Here is a 23,907-nt window from a genome sequence, read left to right on the forward strand (position 1 = left end):
ATTTCAGACCATACCGTGCTCCCAGAAGGTGAACAAAAGAAATAACCCCATGTCCGTGGAGGAAATTAGGGTGAACGATATAGGCACATAGATACACACACATAGAATAAGATTAAGAATAGGTTATACACTCAAGTAAAAGAAAAAGTAGTAGAAATTGAACAGTCTGCTCTGAATATATCCAGATATATATAGCAGTGTGTATAGCTTGAGTCTGGATGAAGAACTTTCTCCAATTAATTTCCTCCCATAGGTGGTTTTTCTTGATGTTTCTGAAATGTAATCAAACTGCACTTTTAAGGCTGACAAAGGAAATATATCAGTTCATTTTTTTTCTGAAATTCTCTTTGGGGAACGTCAACCAGACAGCTCTGTGATTGGTCATGCTTTATGTCCACAAAGCCACCGTGTGGGCTCATTCCGAACATAAAGGATGTTCATTTGGAATGAGGCCATACTTCCCCGCTGGTTAAGCAGTAGACCAAGTCGTCCCCTGAAATGAGTGAGTCTAGAAGCAGTGGCACTAACAAATGCCTTTTGTCTGCTAGGCAGTGGCACCACGGATCGCATCGTGTTAGGCTTCATCAGCTACCTAATGCATTGTAACTCGGGAGACAAGATAAATCAAACAGATGACACTGTATTAGGTTTGAAAGATGAGAGCTCTTCCAAAGCAATTGCAGAGTGTATATTTCAGTGCGGTTGACTTCAGGAGGTTATTGAAGTCAAAAGTCTTTGCAACAAAACCAATCTTTTAAGAGCTGGGTAGCAAGTAAGCAGAGTCATGCTTATTTCTTCCAAAGAAAATGACTAGGAAAAAGTGGAATTCTCCTTTGTGTATTTGTTTTAACAGCTTTTGGGTTTAACCTCATTTTTTTGTGTATCACCAGCTTAGGTATCAGCTTTTTTTTAATATATCTCATGTGCAAATGTGTATTAAGCAGGAGAGATGGATTGTCCAGTTAAAGGGTAGTTTCATCTATTGCTAAATCATTCTGAGTGCAAGTGCCTAAAGCTAACTGAAATGGATTTCTTATATTTGTGACTCTGTGTCGGTAAGTGATTATTGACTGATTGTTACCTGAATTGAGCAATTAACTTTTATTAAAGTGATATGATTCCTTTCTTTTTAACGTTCTAAAACTTTGCATTTTCTCTTTATTGAAATGGAATGTCATAAATTTAATTTAGGAATTGGGAGATGGAAAAAATGTTGCAATTGACTCCCCTTTCTTTTGTAGCCTACTGTGTGTGAGCGAGAGCTGTGTGTATTTGCTTTTCAAACCCTGGGAGTCATGAATGAGGCCGCTGATGAAATAGCGACTGGAGCTCAGGTAGAGACCCATGATGCTGATTATTCCTCATTTGGGTTTGAAAAATTTAATCCGATCCGCTGGTTATCCTCCCCCTGCTATTCTTTCGGGCAAAGTTTTCATAGTTTGTTGTTAGATTGAAAAGGAAACCAGCATTTGATGTTTTGTAGGTAGAAACTCAATTTTGCTCTTTTTATCTAATGTGTGTTTTGTCATTTTACAATTGCCAAGGGGAGAAATTAAACCAACTACGTATTGTTTGAAAAATAATCGTGATTCTTTCTTATATGGTGACATCGAGATATTGAAACCCTTGCACATGCATTATGTAAAATCTATTTGTAAAGTTATAGTGCCATAAAATGGAAGCCAATTTATTTTTAACACTTAGGTGAAAAGATAATGGGCAGAACGTATAAGAAAAAGAGAGCGTTCAGTTTTACAATAGCAGTGTTTATGACATAGGAAGAAAAATATAAAAACAAAAAAAGAAACAATTTAGAAACAGAGAAGCATTCCATGTTTCTGGAAGGAAAAATTGAATTATAAAGATGCCAAAATTTATTTCATGCAATTTCCTTGAAATTTCAGTTAATTTGTTTTTCATTTATGGAACCTGCCTAAATTACTAATAAGTCTATAAGAAAAAAGAATCAGAGAAAACTTAAAAAAGAATAGCGAATATTAATTAAAGGTAGCTAGACCAACCGTATACAAGAATATATTATGTAATCCTGTAATGCTTTAACAAAATAGAGTGCGGGCAAAAAACAGGTCTGATTATCCCCAAATAGATCAAATTATTAATACATTTAATGTATATTAAAGGAGGTATCACATCAGGTCGTAAAATAAAAATGATTTAGTAAGTAGGTGAGAACAAGTGACCTGCAACATGGGGGAAAATCACTTCAGCTTTTTACTTTACACTGTGTGCAAAAACAAATTCCCAATGGCTTAAAGAACAGTTTTGTTTAAAAATTTTTTTTTGAGGAAGATTGGCCGTGAGCTAACATCTGTTGCCATTCTTCCTCCTTTTTTCCCTTTTTCTCCCTAAAGCCCCGGTAGATAGTTGTATGTCATAGTTGTACACCCTTCTAGTTGCTCTATGTGGAAGACTGCCTCAGCATGGCTTGATGAGCGGTGCGTAGGTCCGCGCCCAGGATCTGAACTGGCGAACCCTGGGCCACTGAAGTGGAGTGCACGAACTTAACCGCTACGCCACTGGGCCAGCCCCTAAAAATATTATATACAAACTAGAGGAGAGTAAAATTAAGCACGCACAACCTAGGGAGTGCCTCAGGTTTATGCATTTATGCAGTTAAGAAATCATAAAGGAAAATATCAACAGATGTGAGTCCACACATACTTTGTTTTTTACTTGAAAAAATAGTGAACATTGAGAGCTAACTATGAAAAAGTTTGTTTTGCCTCAATTATATAAAAGCTCATAAAAATTGAGGAGAAAAACACAAAGAGCATAACAGATTAATAGAGGAAATAAATGCACGATTCACAAATACGGACCTATTTTAGTAATGTTAGTTAGTAAAGACATATGAGAAAATATTCGGCTTCACTAAAAAGTAACAGGGAACTAAATGTAAAAAGAATTACCAATGTTTCATTTATAAAATTTGCAAAGATGGGTGGGAAAAATGATCAACTTGCAACAGATGTTCTTTCAGTAAGTATCAAATGCCTGCTATGTAACAGGCTTTACACTAGATGGAGGTACGACAGTTATACAGACAGCCCAGGGTTCATGGATTTACATGCCCTTAATCTAGTAATTTCACTGATTAACTAAACTCAGGTGCATCTGCTTAATGAAATATTAAGGACAACATTTGTGATGTAATAAGTTATAAATGAAAAGTAATACAAACAGTAGAACACTGATCATATGTGATGTGGAAAAAATGATTCCACGATTAAAATAAATTTCAAAAATGCAGCTTGATGTTGTCCCTACACCCAACATGCACATATTTGCATATTAAAGGCTCTGAGAATCCCTAAAACTAAGCAAATGGCTGGCCTATACTTAAGACGGTTTCTCAAATGTATCTGACCCTGGCAGGTCTTTTTCTTTTCTTTCCTTTCTTTAAAATTCTTTTTACTGTGAAAGTTTTTCTCATCCCTTAGAACTAATATTGCTTAAAAAAAAAGATACCTTAAAATATGCTATTTATAGCTATATTAAAAATAATTAAGCTTTACACAGGTGTGTGTGTGAGTATACGTACATATATATTTACGTGGAATGTATGTATGTATATATATATTAAAAATTCTTCGAGTAGTACAGTTAACATTTATGCATTTTACTGGATGTAAATGGTTCCTTAAACAATTTTAAAAGGGAAGGAATTAAAGCCTAGAAATAAGAAATAGTTAATTAGAAAGCAAATTAGCATCACGCTAACTGTAGGCTAGATTGATAGGATAGTATGTGCCTTTTTTTCCTCTTATTATACATACATCTCTAAAAATAATGGTTCTTAAAGTGAAATTAATTTTGGATTATATAATGATAGGTACAAAGCACAAGTACTCAATCAGATCAAGTTAGTGATTCAACTTTAAAGTTCAGTATCCAAAAATCAGAGAATTTAGTGATTCTACTCCAAAGCAGAATATTCTTGTCACTACTTTAAAGCAGGTACTCCAATATTCTAGTTATAATCCTAAATATTACATGGAAACTGACTCTTTTTCTAGACAGAAAGAAACTATATCTCAGATAGGCTTGTTGCATCAACTGACTCCTGAATTTTAAGGAGTTCTCTGAGGAGCTTTGGAAGTTGCAAGAACATTCTTTAGGGATGCTGCAGGAGGCTGGGCTGGGACTAGTGTCCAAGCAGCTGGGATTCCAGGCCCCCGAATACAGCTTCAACCAGAATGGCTCCATTTTCTTTATGTATTGGCTCTCATATAAGAGTCTCTTTAAAAAAAAAAGAGTCACGGTTGAAATGTTTGAAGGCCATTGGTCTACAATTTTAAGTTCACCTCTTTTCCAGAATACCTTGTATATCTGTGGGCCACACCTGTATGTGCCTTTCTCACCCATCTGAAGTTGAAAGTTGAATTTTCTCATTTGCAAGAGCTCCAAGGCCTTTCATACCTGTGGGGGAGGGTGGAGAGTCTTGATCTACCAATTGAATTGTATGTAATGTCCTTTAGAGGTACATGATTCTATAAACCCTCGGACCTTTTATTTTCACTCATCAAATGGCCTAATTCCCGGGTACCGGCCCGTGGCTTAGCGGTTAAGTGCGCGCGCTCCGCTGCTGGCGGCCCGGGTTCGGATCCCGGGCGCGCACGCGCCGCTTCTCCGGCCATGCCGAGGCCGCATCCCACATAACAGCAACTAGAAGGATGTGCAGCTATGACATACAACTATCTACGGGGGCTTTGGGGGGGAAAAATAAATAAATAAATAAAATCCTAAAAAAAAAAAATGGCCTGATTCCCATTACTTGAATTTACTATTTCTTTGCATTTCTATCTTAAGTATCTTAGTCATCCTCCAATTTGCCTCTTCAATTATATTATTCAGTCTAAGAAGAAAGATGTCTGTAACTTGCTGGCTATAGCACTCACCATATGTGCTAAGACCCTATTCAGAATCTTTCATTTTAAATGCTGAGAGTGGGGAAATATATGATTTGGGGTAAAAGAAATTATAGTTGTGTGTTACCTTCTAGTTTTTAACGTAGACATTTTGCTCCATGGAAAAATTAACACATGCAAATAGAATACAAATCCTAACAGTGTTATATAAACCTTTCCTCATTCAAAAATTCTGAATGCTAACTTCTCTAACAGATAAATCATAAAGTTAGAGTGGCTTAGGATGAGAGACTTTTATTTCTCCCTCATACAGCTGTCCAGTTAGAATGTTTGTTGGGCATCTTTCTGTGTGATGATTGAGGAAACTGGACTCCGTCCATTGGCTCTTCTGTCTTCAATGTATGGCGTATATATGGTAGAGAGAGAGAGAGAAAAGTGGAGAAGGTGCACCTGTTTCTGCATCAGCTCATCCCCTTTCCACTTATGATCCATTGGTTAGAACTAGTCATGTGGCCTTATGTAGACAAAAGGGGTGGAAATGTCCCGTACAGAGAAGCCACTTCTAGTCAGTAGCTTTACACCCTGGAAGGAAGGAATATGAGCCTTGGGTGGACCGTATGTAATTTAGCTATGGTAGTTACACTATTACTTTGAAGTTAGGTTAGGACATCTATTAACAGAAATATCCTACTAATTAAATTCTCCACCCCTATGTCTATTATTTCATTATAATTTACTTGAATCCATTATTGAAATTGTTGGCAAAACAATGCATATACTTTTTTTTTTTGTAGTGTTGATTGTTTTAACGCTTCTGGCACAAGACATTTAATAAATATTTGATTGAAAAGGGAACGTTGTTCACGTTGTTATTGTATCCATTTGTACCTTTTTTATCATTATGTGGTAAAAAAACACATAAAATTTACTATCTTAATCACTTTTAAGTGTATAGTTCCATAGTGTTAAGTATATTCACTTGTGAAATAGATTTCCATAACTTTTTCATCTTGCAGAATGGAAACTCTATACCAATTGAACAACTCCCGTTTTTCCCCTCTCCCCAACCCTGGTAACCACCACCATTCTACTTTCTGTTTCTATGAATTTGACTACCTTAGATACTTCGTAAGTGGAGTCATACAGTATTTGTCTTTTTGTGACTGGCTTATTTCACTTTGCATAATGTCCTCAAGGTCCATCCATGTTGTAACAGGTGACAGAATTTTCCTTTTTTAGGCTGAATAATATTCCTTTATATGTATATACCACATTTTGTTTATCCATTCATCCATCAGTGGACATTTTCATTGCATCCACCTCTTTGCGCATGTTGTGAATAATGCTGCTGTGAACATGGGTGTGCAAATATCTCTTCAAGACCCTTCTTTCAATTGTTTTGGATATATACCCAGAAGTGGGATTGTCACTTCCAGCAGGATCATATGGAAGTTCTATTATTAACTTGTTAAGGAACCTCCATACTGTTTTCTATAGCAGTTCCACCATTTTACAATCCCATCAACAGTGCACAGGGGTTCCCATTTCTCCATATGCTCACCAACACTTATTATTTTCTGTTTTTTTGATAGTAGCCATCCTAATGGTTGTGAGGTGGTATCTCATGGTGGTTTAGATTTGTGTTTTTTTGATGATTAGTGATGTTGAGCATCTTTTCACATGCTTGTTGGCCATGTGTATATCCTCTTAAAAAAAAAGTCTGTTCAGGTCCTTTGCCCATTTTTAAGTCAAGTTATTTGATTTTTTGTTGTTGAGTTGTAGGAGTTCTTTATATATTCTAGATATTAACCCCTTGTCAGATAAATGATTTGCAAATATTCTCTCCCATTCCATAGGTTGCTCTTTTACTCTATTGATTGTGTCCTTTGATGCACAAAAGTTTTTAAGTTTGATGTAGTCCCATTTGTCTATTTTTGCTTTTGTTGCCCATGGTTTTGGTGTCATATCCAAGAAATCATTGCCAAATCAAATGTCATGAAGCTTTTCCCCTGTTTTCTTGTAGGAATTTTATAGTTTAAAGTCTTGTGTTTAGATTTTTAGTTCATTTTGAGCTAATTTTTGTGTATGGTGTAAGATAAAGGTACAACTTCATTCTTTTGCATGTGGATATCCAGTTTTCCCACCATCATTTGTAGAAAAATACTGTTCTTTCCCCATTGAGTGTTCTTGGCACCCTGTCTAAGATCATTTGACCATATGTGTGAAGGGCATGTACTTTTACAAAGCTTCAATTGCATATTAAGACATAAAATTTTTTAAGACTTTTATAAGATTATACCAATTCTCCCCCCTACAGTTTCAGAAAAGGCTATTTTAGCTTACTGATTCTTCTTTCTCAGGAATTCAGGTTTGGGTGTTTACTTTCATTGGGAGACCAGATAATGCTGAAAACAATTTGTATCTGGGTTAAAGTGCATCTCTCTGGGGTAAAAGGAGTGTGAGTGTGGGAGAGGAAAACTAAAAGGAGGGTTTTATTATGTCTTTATTATTATATCTATTGCTTGGAATGCAATTTATTGCGTATATATACATACACACATATAAATGGAATAGTGTGGTAGAAACATTAGCTGTTTTCAGTTCTGCTGTTTTCTGAGTCCTGTGGGTGTGTATGTCTGTGTACTTTGGGATGTGTTATTTGTAGATCATATACCCAATGGCTTGAGTGTTGCAAATTATTTTAGGTCACTGGAAATTCTGGATGCTGTGATTGAGTAGATGTGTTTTGTGAGTATACATACAACATAGCAAGCCCGACTGTCATTAGGTCACAATGTCCCTCTCGTTAACCACAAGAATCAAAAATTGTCCTGCTCTTATTGTGCATTTTTTAAATGCCTGTTTAAAAGCTGTCTAGAAATAGCTTTCCCTATAAAGATGAAGTCGGCTGCTTCCTTATGAAGTCCCTGTCTTCACACGATAGGTATGTCTGTTCTGCTGAGCTCTCTCCATTTAGACAGGTCAGTTTTCTTAGTTCAGTTGCCAGAAGCATATTGTTCTGGAGACTGGAGAGGAGAGCCATGCCCTTAAGTGCTCTATAGTACTGCCTCTTAGTAAATTGTGCAAAGGAATCATAGAAGAACACAGGAATAAAGCCATCATATTTAGCAAAGCAAAGGTCATGAATGGCCCTCGGCAGAGGAGAGTAGGAAGAAGTAGGATATGTCAGGAGATAATACCGTTCTTGGAGCATGTCAAGCTCGTTTCCTGTATTTGCAGTTTCCTTCCCCTAGAATGGTTTCTCCCCAGATAGTTGCACATCCCCTCCCTCGCTTCATTCAGGTCCCTGTTGAAACATCACCGCCTTTCCTAGTCACTCTAAAACAGTACCCCCTACTGCCTTAGTCTGTAATGCCTGCTTTATTTTTATAGCATTTAACACTACCAGAAAATGTATCTAAGTATATATTTGTTTAACTGATTTTTTATTATGCATCTTCTCCATTAGAATGTAAATTCCACAAGAGAAAGGACCTGTCTCTCTTGTTCATTGTCTTGCCATAGAGCCTAGAACAATGTTAGTACATAATATGGGTTCATGACAAAGAGATATTAGGACGTGAGTAATTGGAAGCAACACATGTTAGTTACTTTAAATTAATGGTCAAGTTTGGTCCAGTTTGGTCTAAAGCCATAAATTACAGATTTGAAAGGTTGATAGCAATCTTGATTCTTTCCTAGTTAATTGCCGTAAGAGGGAGAAACAATGGCAAAGCCCTTGATAAAACCAAAAAGATAGTAACTATCTTATGTATGTATTTCAAGGTGGTAGATCTACTGGTGTCCATGTGTAGGTCTGCATTGGAATCTCCTAGAAAAGTTGTCATTTTCGAGCCATATCCTTCTGTGGTAGATCCTAACGATCCTCAGATGCTGGCCTTCAACCCCAGGGTGAGTAGTTATCCTAGCACACCCATCACAAGGTACCTTTAACAATAATTGAGACTTGAGTCTCCTTAGCTTTCCTCTTTCTGTCTAAATCACTGTGTCATCAAGCATATCCCTTGACCTATCATGGACTCTCTATCTATTAGTAAATATGATTCTTTTTCCACAAACTTGATTTGCTTCCACCTTCAGTCTTTCGCATATCCTATCACTTCCCCCATTCTTACCTCCTTTAAAGTCATTTTCAGAACTTCATGAAACTAGACTCACTTCATCCTCTTAAATTCTGATCTTTACACATCCCATCTGCATGGAAGGTGGGTAAATAGCTATAATAAATTGGTTTATAATGGGCGATATGATTATTTTAATTTCATTACATATTTCTGGAGATTCTAACTTATGTAACCTCATTTTAATTTTAAGGATCATGGGTGAAAGGACAAATTTCCCTTTTTCTTTTGCATTTTTACTTCACCTTCCCTTGTTATCTGAAGGTTAGTGAGAGTGTAATTCATATGGTTGATCAACTACCATTTCTTGAGAAAAGAATTTTGTAAATACTCATGGAGATGAGGTAGAATCCTTCTGAAATAACAAAATTTTCAAATTCCCTGAGAGCTAAAATTGCCTTGGTCTCTATTACTGTTCATCTTGAAATCATTTTACAGAATCAATGACTATATAAAATTTCCTTGGAAGATCTTTCCTTCCTTCATAACTGGCAACAGTGCACATGTTTACATTATGCTTAAAAATGAATTGGGCTGGCCCCATGGCCGAGTGGTTAAAGTTGCACATGCTCTGCTTTGGTAGCCCTGGTTCACGGGTTTGGATCCTGAGCATGGACCTACACCATTCGTCCGCCGTGTTGTGGCGGCGACCCACATACAAAATAGAGGAAGATTGGCACAGGTGTTAGCTCAGAGCTAATCTTCCTCAAGCATAAAGAAGAAAAAGAGGAATTGGCAACGGATCTTGGCTCAAGGTGAATCTTCCTCAGCAAAAAAAAAAAAAAAAAAAATCATTTGAGTGTATGGTGTCATTTACACCCTTATTATTCATACTCTTTTGGTAACAATCTTCCAGTCAAAACAAAACAAAAGCAAAATGAAACTGTGGGATTTAAAGTGGATTTTTGTATTTTAGAAGGATTCTATGCCTACTTTATTCATCATGGCTTAATTTTTTAGTGATGACAGTGAGAATCAGGAACCCAATATCTTCTTTGCATTTGTAGTTTTTCCCCTGTAGGTGAATGTGATTTTATGTACTTGTATTAAGACTGGCAATGTTTTCTTTCTTCTGACTCAGTTATAAATCCTGTGTCCTTGAGCCATCTTATTAAAGTCTTCCCTTTTATGTTCACAACATAGTCATTGCTTTCACATTGACCCTGATGGAAAATTCACGCACAGAAATAATATGTTTGTCTAGTAATGTGCAGACTTGCAAAGGCTTATCGTGAATACTATTTTTTTTTCCCATTCAAACAGAAGAAGAACTATGATCGAGTAATGAAAGCACTGGATAGCATAACTTCTATTAGAGAAATGACACAAGTAAGTATATCATCTTGTGGTCTTGGACAGTTCAGTTTTGCTTGAGTAAAATCGTATTTTAAAAATGTCCGAGAAGAAAAAAATGTCTGAGAGTACTGGCCATGTAGTGACATGGAGACTTTTCTATTATATGGGAGTATAATTAAAATCATAAAAAATTGAAATTGTGCTGTACTAGAATGTTTTAATTAAATTACATCAGTGTATTGGCATGTTACCTACCACTGTGACTTTTGGAGGGAAATTGCATAATTATAATCCTAATGCTCTGCTCTCAAACTTGGCAAGAGTTTGAGTACATGGAAGTATATCAGGCTATCTTAAGGCAAAGGTTAAATCTGGTACCATCTTCCTAGACTGTCAATTTTAATTAATGGTAGTAATTTCAAAACATCATTTTAATGTTAAAATAAAAGCAAATATTCTATCAAATGTAAATTGTACATAAATACTTTTAGATATAACACAGAATCTCAAAACAGCTTTGTAAGACACCAGACTTCCTGAGAGTCTGAGTTTATATTTTTGGCCATTAGGGAGGCTTTGATAGAAAAGTTTGATGAGCCAAGGATCAAGGTTTATTGCGGAAGTCTAACATCACTGGGCTGTGGTCCAGCACTTGGAAAAAGCACATGCTATTGAATTATTGAGGCCTTTTCACTGCCAAAGATTTGGAGAGAGGTTTAAAAGGCATCATTATTAGTAGAAATTAATAATCTTTAATTGACAACAACAGACATTATGGGTTCAGTTTGCATATGGTGGTTTCAAGGCTTGCACTGCCCTGGAGACCCTTGCAGGCTTATAATGAGTATTACCCTGGGTCATTTTCTTTCTCTGGGGAAGGAAGAGTGGATTCTTCCTGTCTTGGGGCCCACAGAGCTTCTGCGCCACTCCAACCTTCTCCCCACCATCATCTCTACTCTATTTGAAATGTGGTCCTAAAGTACATTCTTACATTTCCAAATTTGATTCTTGAGTCTTTTGATAGTTATTTATTTATATACTTAAATATTCATTCATTCATTCATTCAACAAATAGTATGTTTCAGACAATGGTAAACGAGAAATCTTTTAATTCATGTTGTATTATTTGCTTAAAAACCATCATCCTTTCCAGTTGTTTTTCTATGTCCAAACCTGTCTGTATTATCTGAATTCCTTTTCAAACAAATATTTATTATTTGTATAAGGAAAAGGAAATAACAAAATGTATTTCCACTTAGGGGAAAAAAAAGAATCTATTGCAATATTTTAGACAAGGTTAAGTAAACATTTTTAGTCACCAAAGACTTTGATATAGGGTATTTATACTATACCCTAGAATCAAATCATTCTTGGATTTAAAAATAGCTACAAACTCTAACTCTGGGATCAGCTCTCTGCCAAAAATTGCTTTCTTTTTTCTGGGTCATGTGTAAGTTATTTTAATAGGAGGTGATTGAGTGTCAGCCTAAGAAGTTAGAGGCCCGTGTTGTATAATTCGCTCATCAATGATGTAGCCTGTCACCTTGAACAAATTGCTTAATTGCTTGATGCCTCAGTTTCTTGACTGTCAAGATGGCAAATAGTAATGCTGCACCCTCTTTCAATGAGCATTTCATAGAGACACTGTCAGGTTCTATTGTGTCAAATTCTTTCAACCTCTCCAAATAAATATAACATTATTCTGTCCTATTTTCTGGAATGCACTGCCCTATAGCTAGACCTAAATTGTCACAGAAAGATTGCCCTTTGTTCTCTAAAAAGGTTAATTGGGTAAATTCCATTAAGTACTTTTAAGAAAAAGAGCTCTTCTTATGTAAATTTTGTTCAGTCTTCTTCAGTAAAGATCCATATCTAAGTCAGTACCCTCAGATATGAGCATGAGTAATAACTATTACAAGTTTTGCTTTGATGTTAGTTGAAAGTGAAAAAACGGTCATTGACTGAGAGAAACAGCACCGGACACTTGTTAAAGGTGGCAAGACAGGTTTTATTCGAGGACCGCAGTAGGGCAGAGAGACTGCAGTGTGAACTGAGCTCACCTTCAAGTAAGACAAAGGTGCCTGAGGTTTTTAAAGTGAGAACAGAGAGGGAACAAAAAAGGGGCCTGTGCGGAAATGGAAAATACAGAAGGTGGATGAGGGGAGAATTTCCGAAAGGTTAGCAATGTGCATTGGTACGATGTACCTTTTGTGGTTTGGCAGCATTGGGTTTTCTTGAGCAAAGACTCAGCAGGGAGCCTGGGATCACCTTTAGGGACATGGCCTAGTATGTGGAAGACAGGCTGAAGTATGATCAAGCTTCATAGCAAAATGAGTGGGCAAGTCCTTTGTGCTGCCGGAAGTTCAGAGTTCACACCATCTTGGGGGGAACAACTAGGGTAATTGTCGCTGTCCCCATGTCACAGCCACAGATTTTCAAGTTTAACTAGATTAGGCTTACAGGTTCAGTCTGATTTTGCTTTTGCCAAAAAAGAAAAATAAAAAGAAATTTTTAAGAAAAATCAAGAAGTATAATGACTATTTTTCAGGCACCCTATCTGGAAATCAAGAAGCAGATGGATAAACAAGACCCCCTTGCTCATCCCCTACTGCAATGGTATAAAATTTTAATTTTCCTCTTAATGAAAACAGCATCATTTTCTACTGCCTGCTTTAAGGAAAAAAAGACCTATTTCACAAGACCTGCAGTGCTACAGCTCTACAAGCCTACAAGGCCTGGGGATTTTATAATCCAAGAGTCCTTAATGACTCTCACTTTAATTAAAACTTGTACATCACAAGGGGAAGAAAATGCTGTCGTACGCGCTACACGGGTATGCAATGTATTTGACAGCGATTTGTCTATAGTTTTAAAAAATGTGGTTAACTAGGTTACGTGGTGAAGCCGTTTTGGTTCATTTATTTTTCTTGTTAGCTGAGGACTAAGTGATAAAACTCACAGTTTCAATACTTATGATTGAAAATCTTTCTAAAATGTATATTTTGTATAATTGACTCCCTTGACAAGGACAGTATAAATTTGGTGGACTCTGTTTGATGACTGCGGATGATGCACTGTTTCGGGGTGAGCCTGGTGGGCCTATAGCATCAGTCCGGCACGGATCCTACAAGGAGGGCTAGACCAGGAATAGGAGAGGTGGATTGAGAGCTCACCTTGCTATGCCTGCTTCAAATAATTTACCTTCTGGTTTCTCATTCGCAAAATGACAACAGTAGCATCTGCTTACCATACCTATAAGGGTTTTATGTACCTGTCTCTTTGAAATCATTGAAAACTCAAAGGCTGTGGAATTTACCATGAGTATCATGCAGTAATACAAATGTAAAGATTATAAGAGATTGGTCTGAATGAGTACTTATTCCATGCTACAACCAGAAAGTTTTTAAAAAATATGGGCAAAGGAGAAAGAATCTGGCTGCCTCAAGATTCTGATGACTCAACTTTCACTTAGTCAGAATTTTACAATGCACTTTTAATTTAGTCTAATAAGACAATGACAAAAGTTAGGTTTACAAGTCTTTGTGTCTTTTATGATCTATTATTAAAATTCTTACTAATTAAGTAAAATAACACACAGTTTTCATTTTAACTTTCTAAATTCTTACATTAACTCATAGTCAAAATGAAGGTAAAAATCTCAAATATCTAATCTCTTTCTTGTTTTCCCTGAAGTTAGCCTGTTAACTTTTAATTATTTGTGATCATTTTCTTCAGTTTGTTAGTCACTCTTTCAAGGAAAAGAAAATTTAACAAAATGTTTTACAATTTTCCCAGCTTATTATTTTGTATACTGAAAAGCATAAAAACAATGAGTTCTTTCAGATACCTGAATTCAGTTTTTTCAACTTCAGTGTCTAAATTTGTTGAATAACAGTTTATATATAAATAATTGTATGCCATCAGCCCAAAGAGATCGTCAAATATTTAAAGAACAAGATCTTTATAAATATAAAAACTCCTTCCTAATTAAGCACTGTAGGGAGGGGCAAAGGAAGCAGATGTATGAATCAAGTTCTAATCTTTGTATTTAGATTATCATTATTTGAAAGTACATCCAGAGATGTTCATTTTGGTGATATTTGAAATTGAGACTATTAAAAATTGTATCTTCTTAGGTTTTAAGTTTCTGTTTCTCTTGTGTGTTTTGAGATTATCTTTTTTGTGACATAAGCTCTTGAAATTGTTTCAGGAAGCAAAGCAAAATAAAGTAATTAAATAAAATTATTATTCAGTTTAGTTTATGTCTCAGCAAAAATAAGTTTCAATCACTTGCCAGCTAAGGAAAAAACTTTATATTTGGTGTATATTTGTGACTGATGGATTATTTTAATTAATTTCAGGGTTATTTCAAGTAATAGGTCACATATTGTGAAACTGCCGGTTAACAGGGTAAGTCATTTTTTAACATATACGTACAGAAATGGGAAAACTATTTAAATGAATTTTTATTTAAATAAAACTATTTATTAGTTGAGAGAACTGACCCCTGTGATTTTTAGGCAGCCTCTCCAGAAAACTGAAGTAGACTCAGGATAAGCCTGATTCTTCAGTTTGGAATTGCCATATGTGCACCAGCTCCAGGCTGTTCCAAGACGTCAAATTCAAATTCAGGCTGCTGCCCTGAACTTTTAAGTAAATAAGAGTCAATATGAAATCATTTAGTTATTCCACAAGTGATAGAAAGAGTGTTATCTAGAGATTGACCAGAAGAAGGTAGTGTGTTTTTTATCATTGTCAGTTTCATGTTGGCACAGCTCCACTTTTCTGTTTCGAAGAAGATGTTGCCGCTAGATATCTCCCTTATCAGCCTAATATGCTTACAAAATAAAGAAAAAGCTAATGGACTCTGATTTCGGTTCTGATTGTCACCTAAGAGCAGTATCTAGAATCTCAGCTCTCCCATCTATGGAGAATCTCTAAACTGTGAGATTCCTCTGAATTGTATTTTTATGCAAGGTTATTCCTAGGTCCAAGGGCAGCATTTAGAAAATGTTTGTCAAGCAGCTAATCCAAAAGGTTCTGATTTCATTTATTTCCATGAACAAAGGGGAAAACTATATTTGAATGTAGGCAATTTCTAATTTTATAAATATGTGCAAATAAAGCATAATGATGATAATTTTTACAACGTTAATATCTCTAACTGACTTTTCTGCTTAGCAAACTCTCAGAATATTTCCCCAGTTGAATTGCTAGTGTATACTTAGAGAATTCAATAATAAAAATCTTAAAAAGAGATGTAATTGGGAAGCAGATCTGCTTGGACGTGATTGATTACATAGTGTATTCCAAAGCTAAATACAAATGCCTTTGGATTGTCCGTCTCCTATTCCTTTTCCATTAGCCTAAAGAATTATCCTTTGTATCAGCAGTTCCATATGATTTATCATTTATGCAGTTTTTTTTAAATGAGTGGTCTTGTTAATGTAAGTAACCTAAAATTACAGTGGTTTGAAACTAGATAATTCTTAATCCAGTAAAATTTGAAATTGTCAGCAGCCTGATTATATGTTAAATTTGACGTGTTTTCATTTGTCATTATTTTAAATGGCAGCAATTGAAGTTTATGCATACTCCACATCAGTTCCTTCTTCTCAGCAGTCCACCAGCCAAAGAATCCAATTTTAGAGCTGCTAAAAAACTCTTTGGAAGCACCTTTGCATTTCAGTGAGTATGGCTTAATGTCGATGGGGGTGTGTCTCCATCTCAGTCTTCCAGAAATGTGTGGGGAAGAAACCGTTCTCTTTTAGTAGTTGGCTATTAACACTGAAGAGTCCACTACATAATACTTGACTTGGAAGCTCAGAACTTTCGGAAGACACCATGACTTATTGTATTGTGACCTCATTAAAAGATCGTTGATTTTTGGTTTTGCTTTTTCCTTCCCCATCTCTGTGTTTTAGTGGCTCACACATTGAAAACTGGCACTCCATCCTGAGGAATGGTCTAGTTGTTGCTTCTAATACAAGACTGCAGGTAAAATTTCTGAATGATCTAGCAAGACTTCATTATTCTTCAGTATTGGAGTTCAGTAAGCAGTCCTGGTGTTACGTTTTTACTTACAAAGGGAAGCATATGAGCTTTAAAAAATTACGTGGAATTCCTAATAGGCATAAGTATTTTTCATGAAATAACTGAAACAGAATTGATCTATACACAGTATAAGGATGAAAAGAAAAAGAAAATTGAGTTCCCTGTGAAAAAATAGTAAAATCACTTTGAACTTAAGTAAGAAAAATATTATCATGCAAAAAGTAAAACCATATAAGCATTCTAGCTGCTAATTCAAGACACATTTCGTGAGCACTGCCTCAGTTGAATACTCTAAGTGAAGAATAGATAGGGCTAAGAGTAAGCAAAGTGGAGATTGGACACCAGAGAGACATCTGCTACCTGCTTTTCAGCCACCAGGGAGTTAGCAGGATGTTGTGCATGTGGTCCTCATCCTTATTTATGCCCTTCATCTCCAACATCCCACTTCCGTCTCACAGCTGATTTCATCTGATGATGTAAGGAATAAGGAAGTTAGGAACTGAGATGCTCAACCCAATGAGCTGTGCTAGATCTCACACTCTGATACACAGTTGAGATGATACAATTGAATGTAAATGTCCATAAATGTACATTTATTGAATTAATCTCCAGTTCATATTAAATAGGGTATGAGGGCCCTAGAACATAGAGAGAATGAGAGAGAATTTTAATTGCTCTGAGTACAGTAGTTTCTTAGACGAGTTGTAGAGTTTCAGTTAATTAAACGCTCTGTAACTTGAAAATTTTGGAGGAAGATAAGAATAGGTTGACCGTGTTGTATAATGAAAATCTGAATAGGATACTTTGCTGATAGATTAGCATGCGAGTCCTAATCAAAATTCTGTCATGTGTTTCAGCCTGTTTTTGTTTTCAGAATTTTAGATTCATTAACATACAATATAATATATAATACATATAATATATAACATAACATATAATACATGACTCTCTTTGTCTTTGGTAGAGTGGAAAACCTTTATCAAGGATTTTTTCTCTGGCTATCATTTTCCATATATCAGTGCACGCTGAATTTTAAGGACCAGAATATTAGTACTCTTTTCAAATTAGATCTTGGAATAAGAGCTTTATTATTTTCTAAGAGTTAATGCTCCAACATGAGACCGATGGCCGTCCTTTGTAAAAATACTGACATTTGAAACCGTTGACTGACCATTTCCTCTCCCTCTCTTTCCCGTTGTAGCTCCACGGTGCAATGTATGGAAGTGGAATCTATCTCAGTCCAATGTCAAGCATATCATTTGGTTACTCAGGTAAGCTTGTATATGATTTCTAACCTCAAATTTATTAGGTTTTACATTTTTTATTGTTATATATTCCAGGCACAATTTTCTGCCAAGTGAATGAAGTTTATTTGATGTGTTTGTATTAAATTCATTTGATCAACGTCAGAAGCGGAAACAAAGCTCACGTGTCGAGATGAATTTATACTTCCCCTAGTGTCTAAGATGGAATGTATGTTTTGTCAATTTCAAAATTAATTTTAATTTTGTTTCAGTAGTTTCTGCATTTATTCCATCCACAAGTAAATATAGAGAACATAGTATGTGCAAAGCATTAAGTAAAGCACTGAAAAGTATACATACATATGGATCCACTATCGTTGGGTGTAATTCCGTATCCTGCCGACTTCTGATGTTTGGATTATTATATATCCCCTAAAGAAGTTTTGAGCAGTATGGAAAATCTAGGATTAGAAAAACACCCTCAGAAACATCCTACTTATTGACACCTTCTTGTTAATGTTTTGGTGAGACTGTGTAAAAAAATTATTTTGGAATAAATTGAAAGCGTGTGCTGAGGCGGAGCCTGGTGAATTCAGAATACGGAATGAATGATCCCAAAACTGTTAGCGTTTGTGATCCTCAGGTGCTGAAATTTGGGGTGATTACTTCTTTGCACTTTAAACAATTTTGGAATATTTCACAATGATCAGTGTGATTTTTTAGAACAATAACTTATTCTGTTTAAATATAAAGTAATTATGCCTATTGTAAAGAAATTGAAACTACACAGGATTGTATAAAATAACAAATGAAATTTTTTCTTTCTTTTCTACAACATCAGTGTTTAGTGTTTTTCCCTTCAGACTTTTAAATGCTTTTGTATTCATATTCCTGCAGATATAGTTGGTTTTGCTTATGTGTTCGTGGGTGTGTATGTGTGTGTGTGAGAGAGAGAGAGAGAGAAAGAGAGAGATTATATGATTACATTAAACAACTTCAGAAGATGTGGTGCACATGGTGCCTGGATGGTAAGTCTTAAGATCCTCATATTATAGAAAAGGATACTTAGAGAGGTCCAATGACTAGGTGAATGTTAACCAGGCCTGCCTGTCTACGTCCTTTGCCCAAGTTCATGCTCTTTGACCACAGCAAGTTGTTTCTCAGTGTTCCGCCCGACTTTTCCAGAGCACATGTCCTGAGAGCACCAGGTGGACTCTGTGCCTTTTCTGACCCAGCCTCAGAGGCCACATGGCATCCCTTCCCACATATACTATTGGTCCAAGCAGTCACAAGCCCCTCCATATTCAAGAGTTGGGGAATTAGACTTCATTTCCTGATGAAAGAGTGGCCAAGTCACATTGTAGAAAAGCATATGGGTTGAGAGATATTGTTGCAGTGATCGTTGAAAATACAATATGCCAAAATAACACTAAGAAAATAAATACCAGGAAGAATTAGATAGTATAGGAAATAGAGTAACATAGTTCAATGAAGAAAACAATTAAAATCAGCGTAAATCAGACCCTAAATCTTATTAAAACAGAACACAATAAAAAACTAATATAAAACCAGTTTAGATAAATAAATACATCCTCAGCATGGATAAGGAAAATCATCAAGTACTGTGATTTTTTGCTTCTTATGCTGGTGTATAGACTCCTTAGATGGGTTTGTGGGAAGGATTGTGGGGGATACAGATGGATGTAAAATTTGTCTACGTGAATGTTCCTTTGTCTTTGGAGAGGATCCATAGCTTATTTTGAAGTGTCCTTGATTGGAAACAATATAAGAACTACTACAGAAGATGAAGTAGCTTCTTAGTTGGTTTTGAGAGCTGCGAGTCTAGGGGGTAGAGAACAGAACAGTCTCTCTGCATATAATATCCTTTGTCTTTCCCTCAGAACTGTGTGTCTGAAACCCCAGGCCTGCTCCTCAACCTGATCCCACTCACCTCTGCACCTTTAGGGGAATGTCTGACTTGGAAAGGCTTACATCCACACCGTTTGCTATTTGGTCTACTCGCTTTGTATATTCTCCTTAAGCTTTTTTTTGAAACAGCAACCAAAAAATCACCAGGCTTCTCAACTTGAGGACAGTAGATGAGCGTTTTCAAGTAAAGTATAGCTATAAATTTACCTAGAACAGATACAAATTTTAGTTCTGTGTTGTCTAAAATATTTCACAGTAAAAAATTATGGCATTAACAGAGTAAGCTAGGACTTGTGAGTATCATAGACAGAAACAGATATAATTTTCCTTTATTAGAAGAAATAGTAAATTCTACACGAAATGGAGCATATATCAACAATTCATGAAGTTAAGTTACAGTATAAATATATTTTTCTGATATTGTTTGTATTTCATACCCCTCATCGTCTCCTTCTACTAACCAGGTGGTAAGAATGAAAGTTAGGTTCTAAAAGCCTTTTAAACCAAGTTTTAAGAATTTTCTAATTATATCAATTTTATGCAAGAGAATTTCCTATCCCCGTTTCAATGCAGAGAAAAACAAACTGGATTTTCTCCTCTCTCGCTCGACTAGGACTTCCGAAACCCGCTGACTTTCCACCCCAGGTGCTGAGGGCACAGCAGCTGCTCCTTGGGGAGCCCAGTGTGACCATCTGTGGCCCGATGCAATCAGACCGTTCCTCAAGTGCAACTTTGTGGTGTAGATGGATTGTATTTTGAGCTGCACCATAGAACTTTGTTCCTAACTTGTGATTTTGCTGATGTTTTCAGGGATGAACAAGAAGCAGAAGGTGTCAGCCAAGGATGAGCCAGCATCAAGCAGTGGAAGCAGCAGTGCACCTCAGGTGTTGTAGCGACTCCAGGGACCGCGTGCGACGAGTGAACCCGAGCTTCAGTAGCCAGCAGGACTTCAATAAATGCTCGGGCTTTGGAAGTCTGCAAAATTATTATTTTAAGTGGTCATTACTCATAAAGGAATAAAACTCGCCCTAACATGCGTTAACCAAAGTGCCTTTATTCAATAAATATTCAACAAGGATTTATTGAGCTCCCACTATAATGCTGGAGACTCTCCTAGGCATTGGGCAACAGTGATAATCAAAAATAGACAAATCTTCTTGAAGCCTACATTCTACTGAGTGAATATAAATGAATATGTGTATATATATATATATATATTTTTTTTTTTTTTTTTGTGAGGAAGATCAGCCCTGAGCTAACATCCATGCTAATCCTCCTCTTTTTGCTGAGGAAGACCGGCTCTGCTCTAACATCTATTGCCAATTCTCCTCCTTTTTTTCCCCGAAGCCCCAGTAGATAGTTGTATGTCACAGCTGCACATCCTTCTAGTTGCTGTCTGTAGGACGCAGCTTCAGCATGGCCCGAGAAGTGGTGCGTCGGTGCGCGCCTGGGATCTGAACCCAGGCCGCCAGTAGCGGAGCGCACGCACTTAACCGCTAAGCCACGGGGCCGACCCTGAATGTATATTTAGATAGAAAGAATGCTAGGTAGTGGTAAATATTATGAGGAAAAATCTGGGAAAAGGGATGTTGCGTGCTGTGAGATGGAAGATGGAACCAGAATGAATATTAAGTGGAGTGATCAGGAAAGGATGCTCTGAAAATGTTTTATGTGAGTAAAGGCCTATAGGCAGTGAGCCATATGGCTCTCTGGGAGAAAGAACATTCCAGGCAGAGAGAAGAGGAAGCACAAATCCTTTGTTGTTTCAGAGAAAATAAATATTCTGGACAAATTAAAAATCCATCTGATAAATACTGTGACTTTAAATTAAAAAAAAATAGAATAGCCAATTTAATGGCTAAAAACAAAAACATAACCTCAGATTTTCTACATGAGATGTTTCTTTCGAAAGCTTTGTAGCTTAGTTAATGATGCTGTAAAAATGGGTTGGTTTTGGGTAGTTAGATGATCTGGACTAATTGACTTTAATGTTTGAAAAGATCATGCAACTTTAATTTTGTTTCCCTTGAAATAAAGATGCCAGGCTTCCAGTAAAAATACATTTGAGTTCTAATTCTATGTTGTGAGACTATTGAACGTTAATTTAGCATTTTTTAGTTCACTTATCTTGAGAGTGACTTAATGATTATGTACAGAAATTAAGTGATACAACAAATATAGCTTGACATTAGGAGAGAATTCCAGGATATTGCTACTAGTCTAGATAGACTTTTTTTTTCTTTAATCTGGAGCTGTCTTAGTAACTATTATTTTTTAATGATGATCATTTTTTTTCACTTGAGCAACTGCCCCATTTTTACTCTAATTTTTTAATTCTTTTGGAATTCAGTCACAGAAAAAAGGGCAGCAATCCCAATTCCTGCAAAGCCGTAACTTAAAATGCATAGCCTTATGTGAAGGTAAGTTGAACGTTTTTACAAACCTCATAGTGTTAATTCTCTGCCTTACCTGTGTTTAAGAATTCAAGTATATTTACAGAATGCTCACAGTGGAATAATGGAAGCATTATTCTTTATGACCATCTCTAAGGGCACAAATGGAAAACGGGTACGATAGAGATCATAGAGGTTAAAATAAAAGAGCAGAAATGGCAAGAATTCAGACAGTGCAGTATTTTATTCTTGGCAGATCTTTCAGAATGGTAATTATGTCTTTCTGATCAAGTATTGCTTATCTCTTTTGTTAATATGCCACTTACCTCTTCGAGTTGGTTTTTGAATGTATAATACCTTGAAAAATCTGAAAGATAACTAAGCACTGAGAAGATAACCCAATAGGTCTTTCTGTTCCTATGCTGAAATTATTCTTTTATTCTGAACTTAGGACAGAAAAATTGATAGATGATTTGCAAGATCATATACTTTTCTTTGTTCTTGCTTTAAAATCTGATTGGCTAAAAATTCATTTTTTCTTCTTATGTTGGGAGTTTCAGTAGTTAACTGTTAACTATCTTATAAGTTTTCAACACCTGATGGTTACATAAGAGACTAAGTTGCTTTCTTCATAGTTGCCAAGTGAGGACCTCATAGCTTTGGTAATACACAAGTGATTTCCTTCCTGTTGTTAGACTAATCATGTGCAAAACGTAAAATTGTTCCATGGCATTTCATTGTTTTTGTTTTCATTTCTTGATAGCTAATAAGGTTAAACATTTTTCATATGTTAATTTGTGCATGTATTTTTGCTTTTAGGTTTCTAAGAGAAAGGATACGGTAACTTAAAATAAAATAGTTCTTTAATTTTATCTTCCACCTACAGTAATCACCTCACCTGACCTGCACAAACATGGAGAGATCTGGGTCGTCCCGAATACTGATCATGTCTGCACACGATTCTTTTTTGTGTAAGTGTGAAGGTTCAAATGCATACATTACTGTCTTCCCCATAAATGAGGGAGTAGTGACTGCGTTGTTGTTTGGTTACTTTAGTGACCAATATATAACAGACAAGCAATTTCTCATCAACTTAATGTTTTTGTTTTGTTTTTAGTAAGCTGTAAAATGCAAAGTGATATTTAAATGATGTTAACTTAAAAGAACTGAAGAACAACATTGTCTCTTTAACCATCTCTCTATTGTGTGTATAGGTATATTTATATATATACACACACACAGATAGATGTGTACACACATACATATACACATATACACTTTGTGTATAGATTTTTAAAATACTAGAACTGAGAATGAAGAAAACAATAATAAGAAGATCCTGTCCCTATAAAAAGTTGATTTACATTCCATATAATATAGGCTGGCAATGCAGGGCATGTTGGTGTGGATTTTTTAACACATCTGTATCATAAGAGCTGCATTAAAATATAAATGCATTATTTTTCATCCCTAAAGAATCAGTGCAGTAGATGTGTCTGATTTTCACGCCACCCTTGCTTGACTACCAAGCCTTTTCCCATGCCTGTTTCTTCCTCATCTACGGTCCTGTCACAGAAGAAACCTCAGGGAAGAATTGAGTATATCTGTTTTGTACTCTTATATAGTTTTCTAAAAAGAAGCTGTAAAAATGCACTGGCTTGTTTTATAAGCCATGTCAAAATGACTGCATCAAGATCGCTTCAATATATAGTGTATTGATAGCATGCTGTGCCTGTAGTATTTGATCTGTTAGCTTATTGACAGGCTATTCACAATGAAAATTTTATGAACGACCTGTTTTTCTTTTGGATGGTATGAAAACTGCGACTCTCTTTTTTTTTTTTTATATATGAATCAAAGATTTAATTATTAGTATTAATAGCTCCAATGAAATGAAGACTTTCTTTGCTATAGCATTTTTGCAATATCCGCTCACTCCTATTAAAGCAGAAAACATTCA

General features: G+C 35.9%; 1 protein-coding gene across 3 annotated transcripts in view; it reads left to right on the plus strand.

The window, feature by feature from the left end:
- The window catches only part of PARP8 (poly(ADP-ribose) polymerase family member 8), a 171,920-nt gene that overhangs the window by 132,400 nt on the left and 15,613 nt on the right, over positions 1-23,907 (plus strand). For all 3 annotated transcript variants that reach the window (XM_087443264.1, XM_087443265.1, XM_014781621.2), the window contains 11 exons: positions 1,242-1,334; positions 8,676-8,801; positions 10,295-10,360; positions 12,876-12,943; positions 14,689-14,737; positions 15,903-16,015; positions 16,252-16,324; positions 17,583-17,652; positions 20,365-20,438; positions 21,905-21,974; positions 22,834-22,918. In XM_087443264.1, coding sequence (XP_087299390.1) covers positions 1,242-1,334; positions 8,676-8,801; positions 10,295-10,360; positions 12,876-12,943; positions 14,689-14,737; positions 15,903-16,015; positions 16,252-16,324; positions 17,583-17,652; positions 20,365-20,438; positions 21,905-21,974; positions 22,834-22,918 — 887 coding nt within the window. The remainder of the gene's footprint in view (positions 1-1,241; positions 1,335-8,675; positions 8,802-10,294; positions 10,361-12,875; positions 12,944-14,688; positions 14,738-15,902; positions 16,016-16,251; positions 16,325-17,582; positions 17,653-20,364; positions 20,439-21,904; positions 21,975-22,833; positions 22,919-23,907) is intronic.

This window comes from Ceratotherium simum, chromosome 18, assembly GCF_057802395.1.
Source record: "Ceratotherium simum simum isolate JZ-2026a chromosome 18, ASM5780239v1, whole genome shotgun sequence".
Lineage (NCBI taxonomy): Eukaryota > Metazoa > Chordata > Mammalia > Perissodactyla > Rhinocerotidae > Ceratotherium > Ceratotherium simum.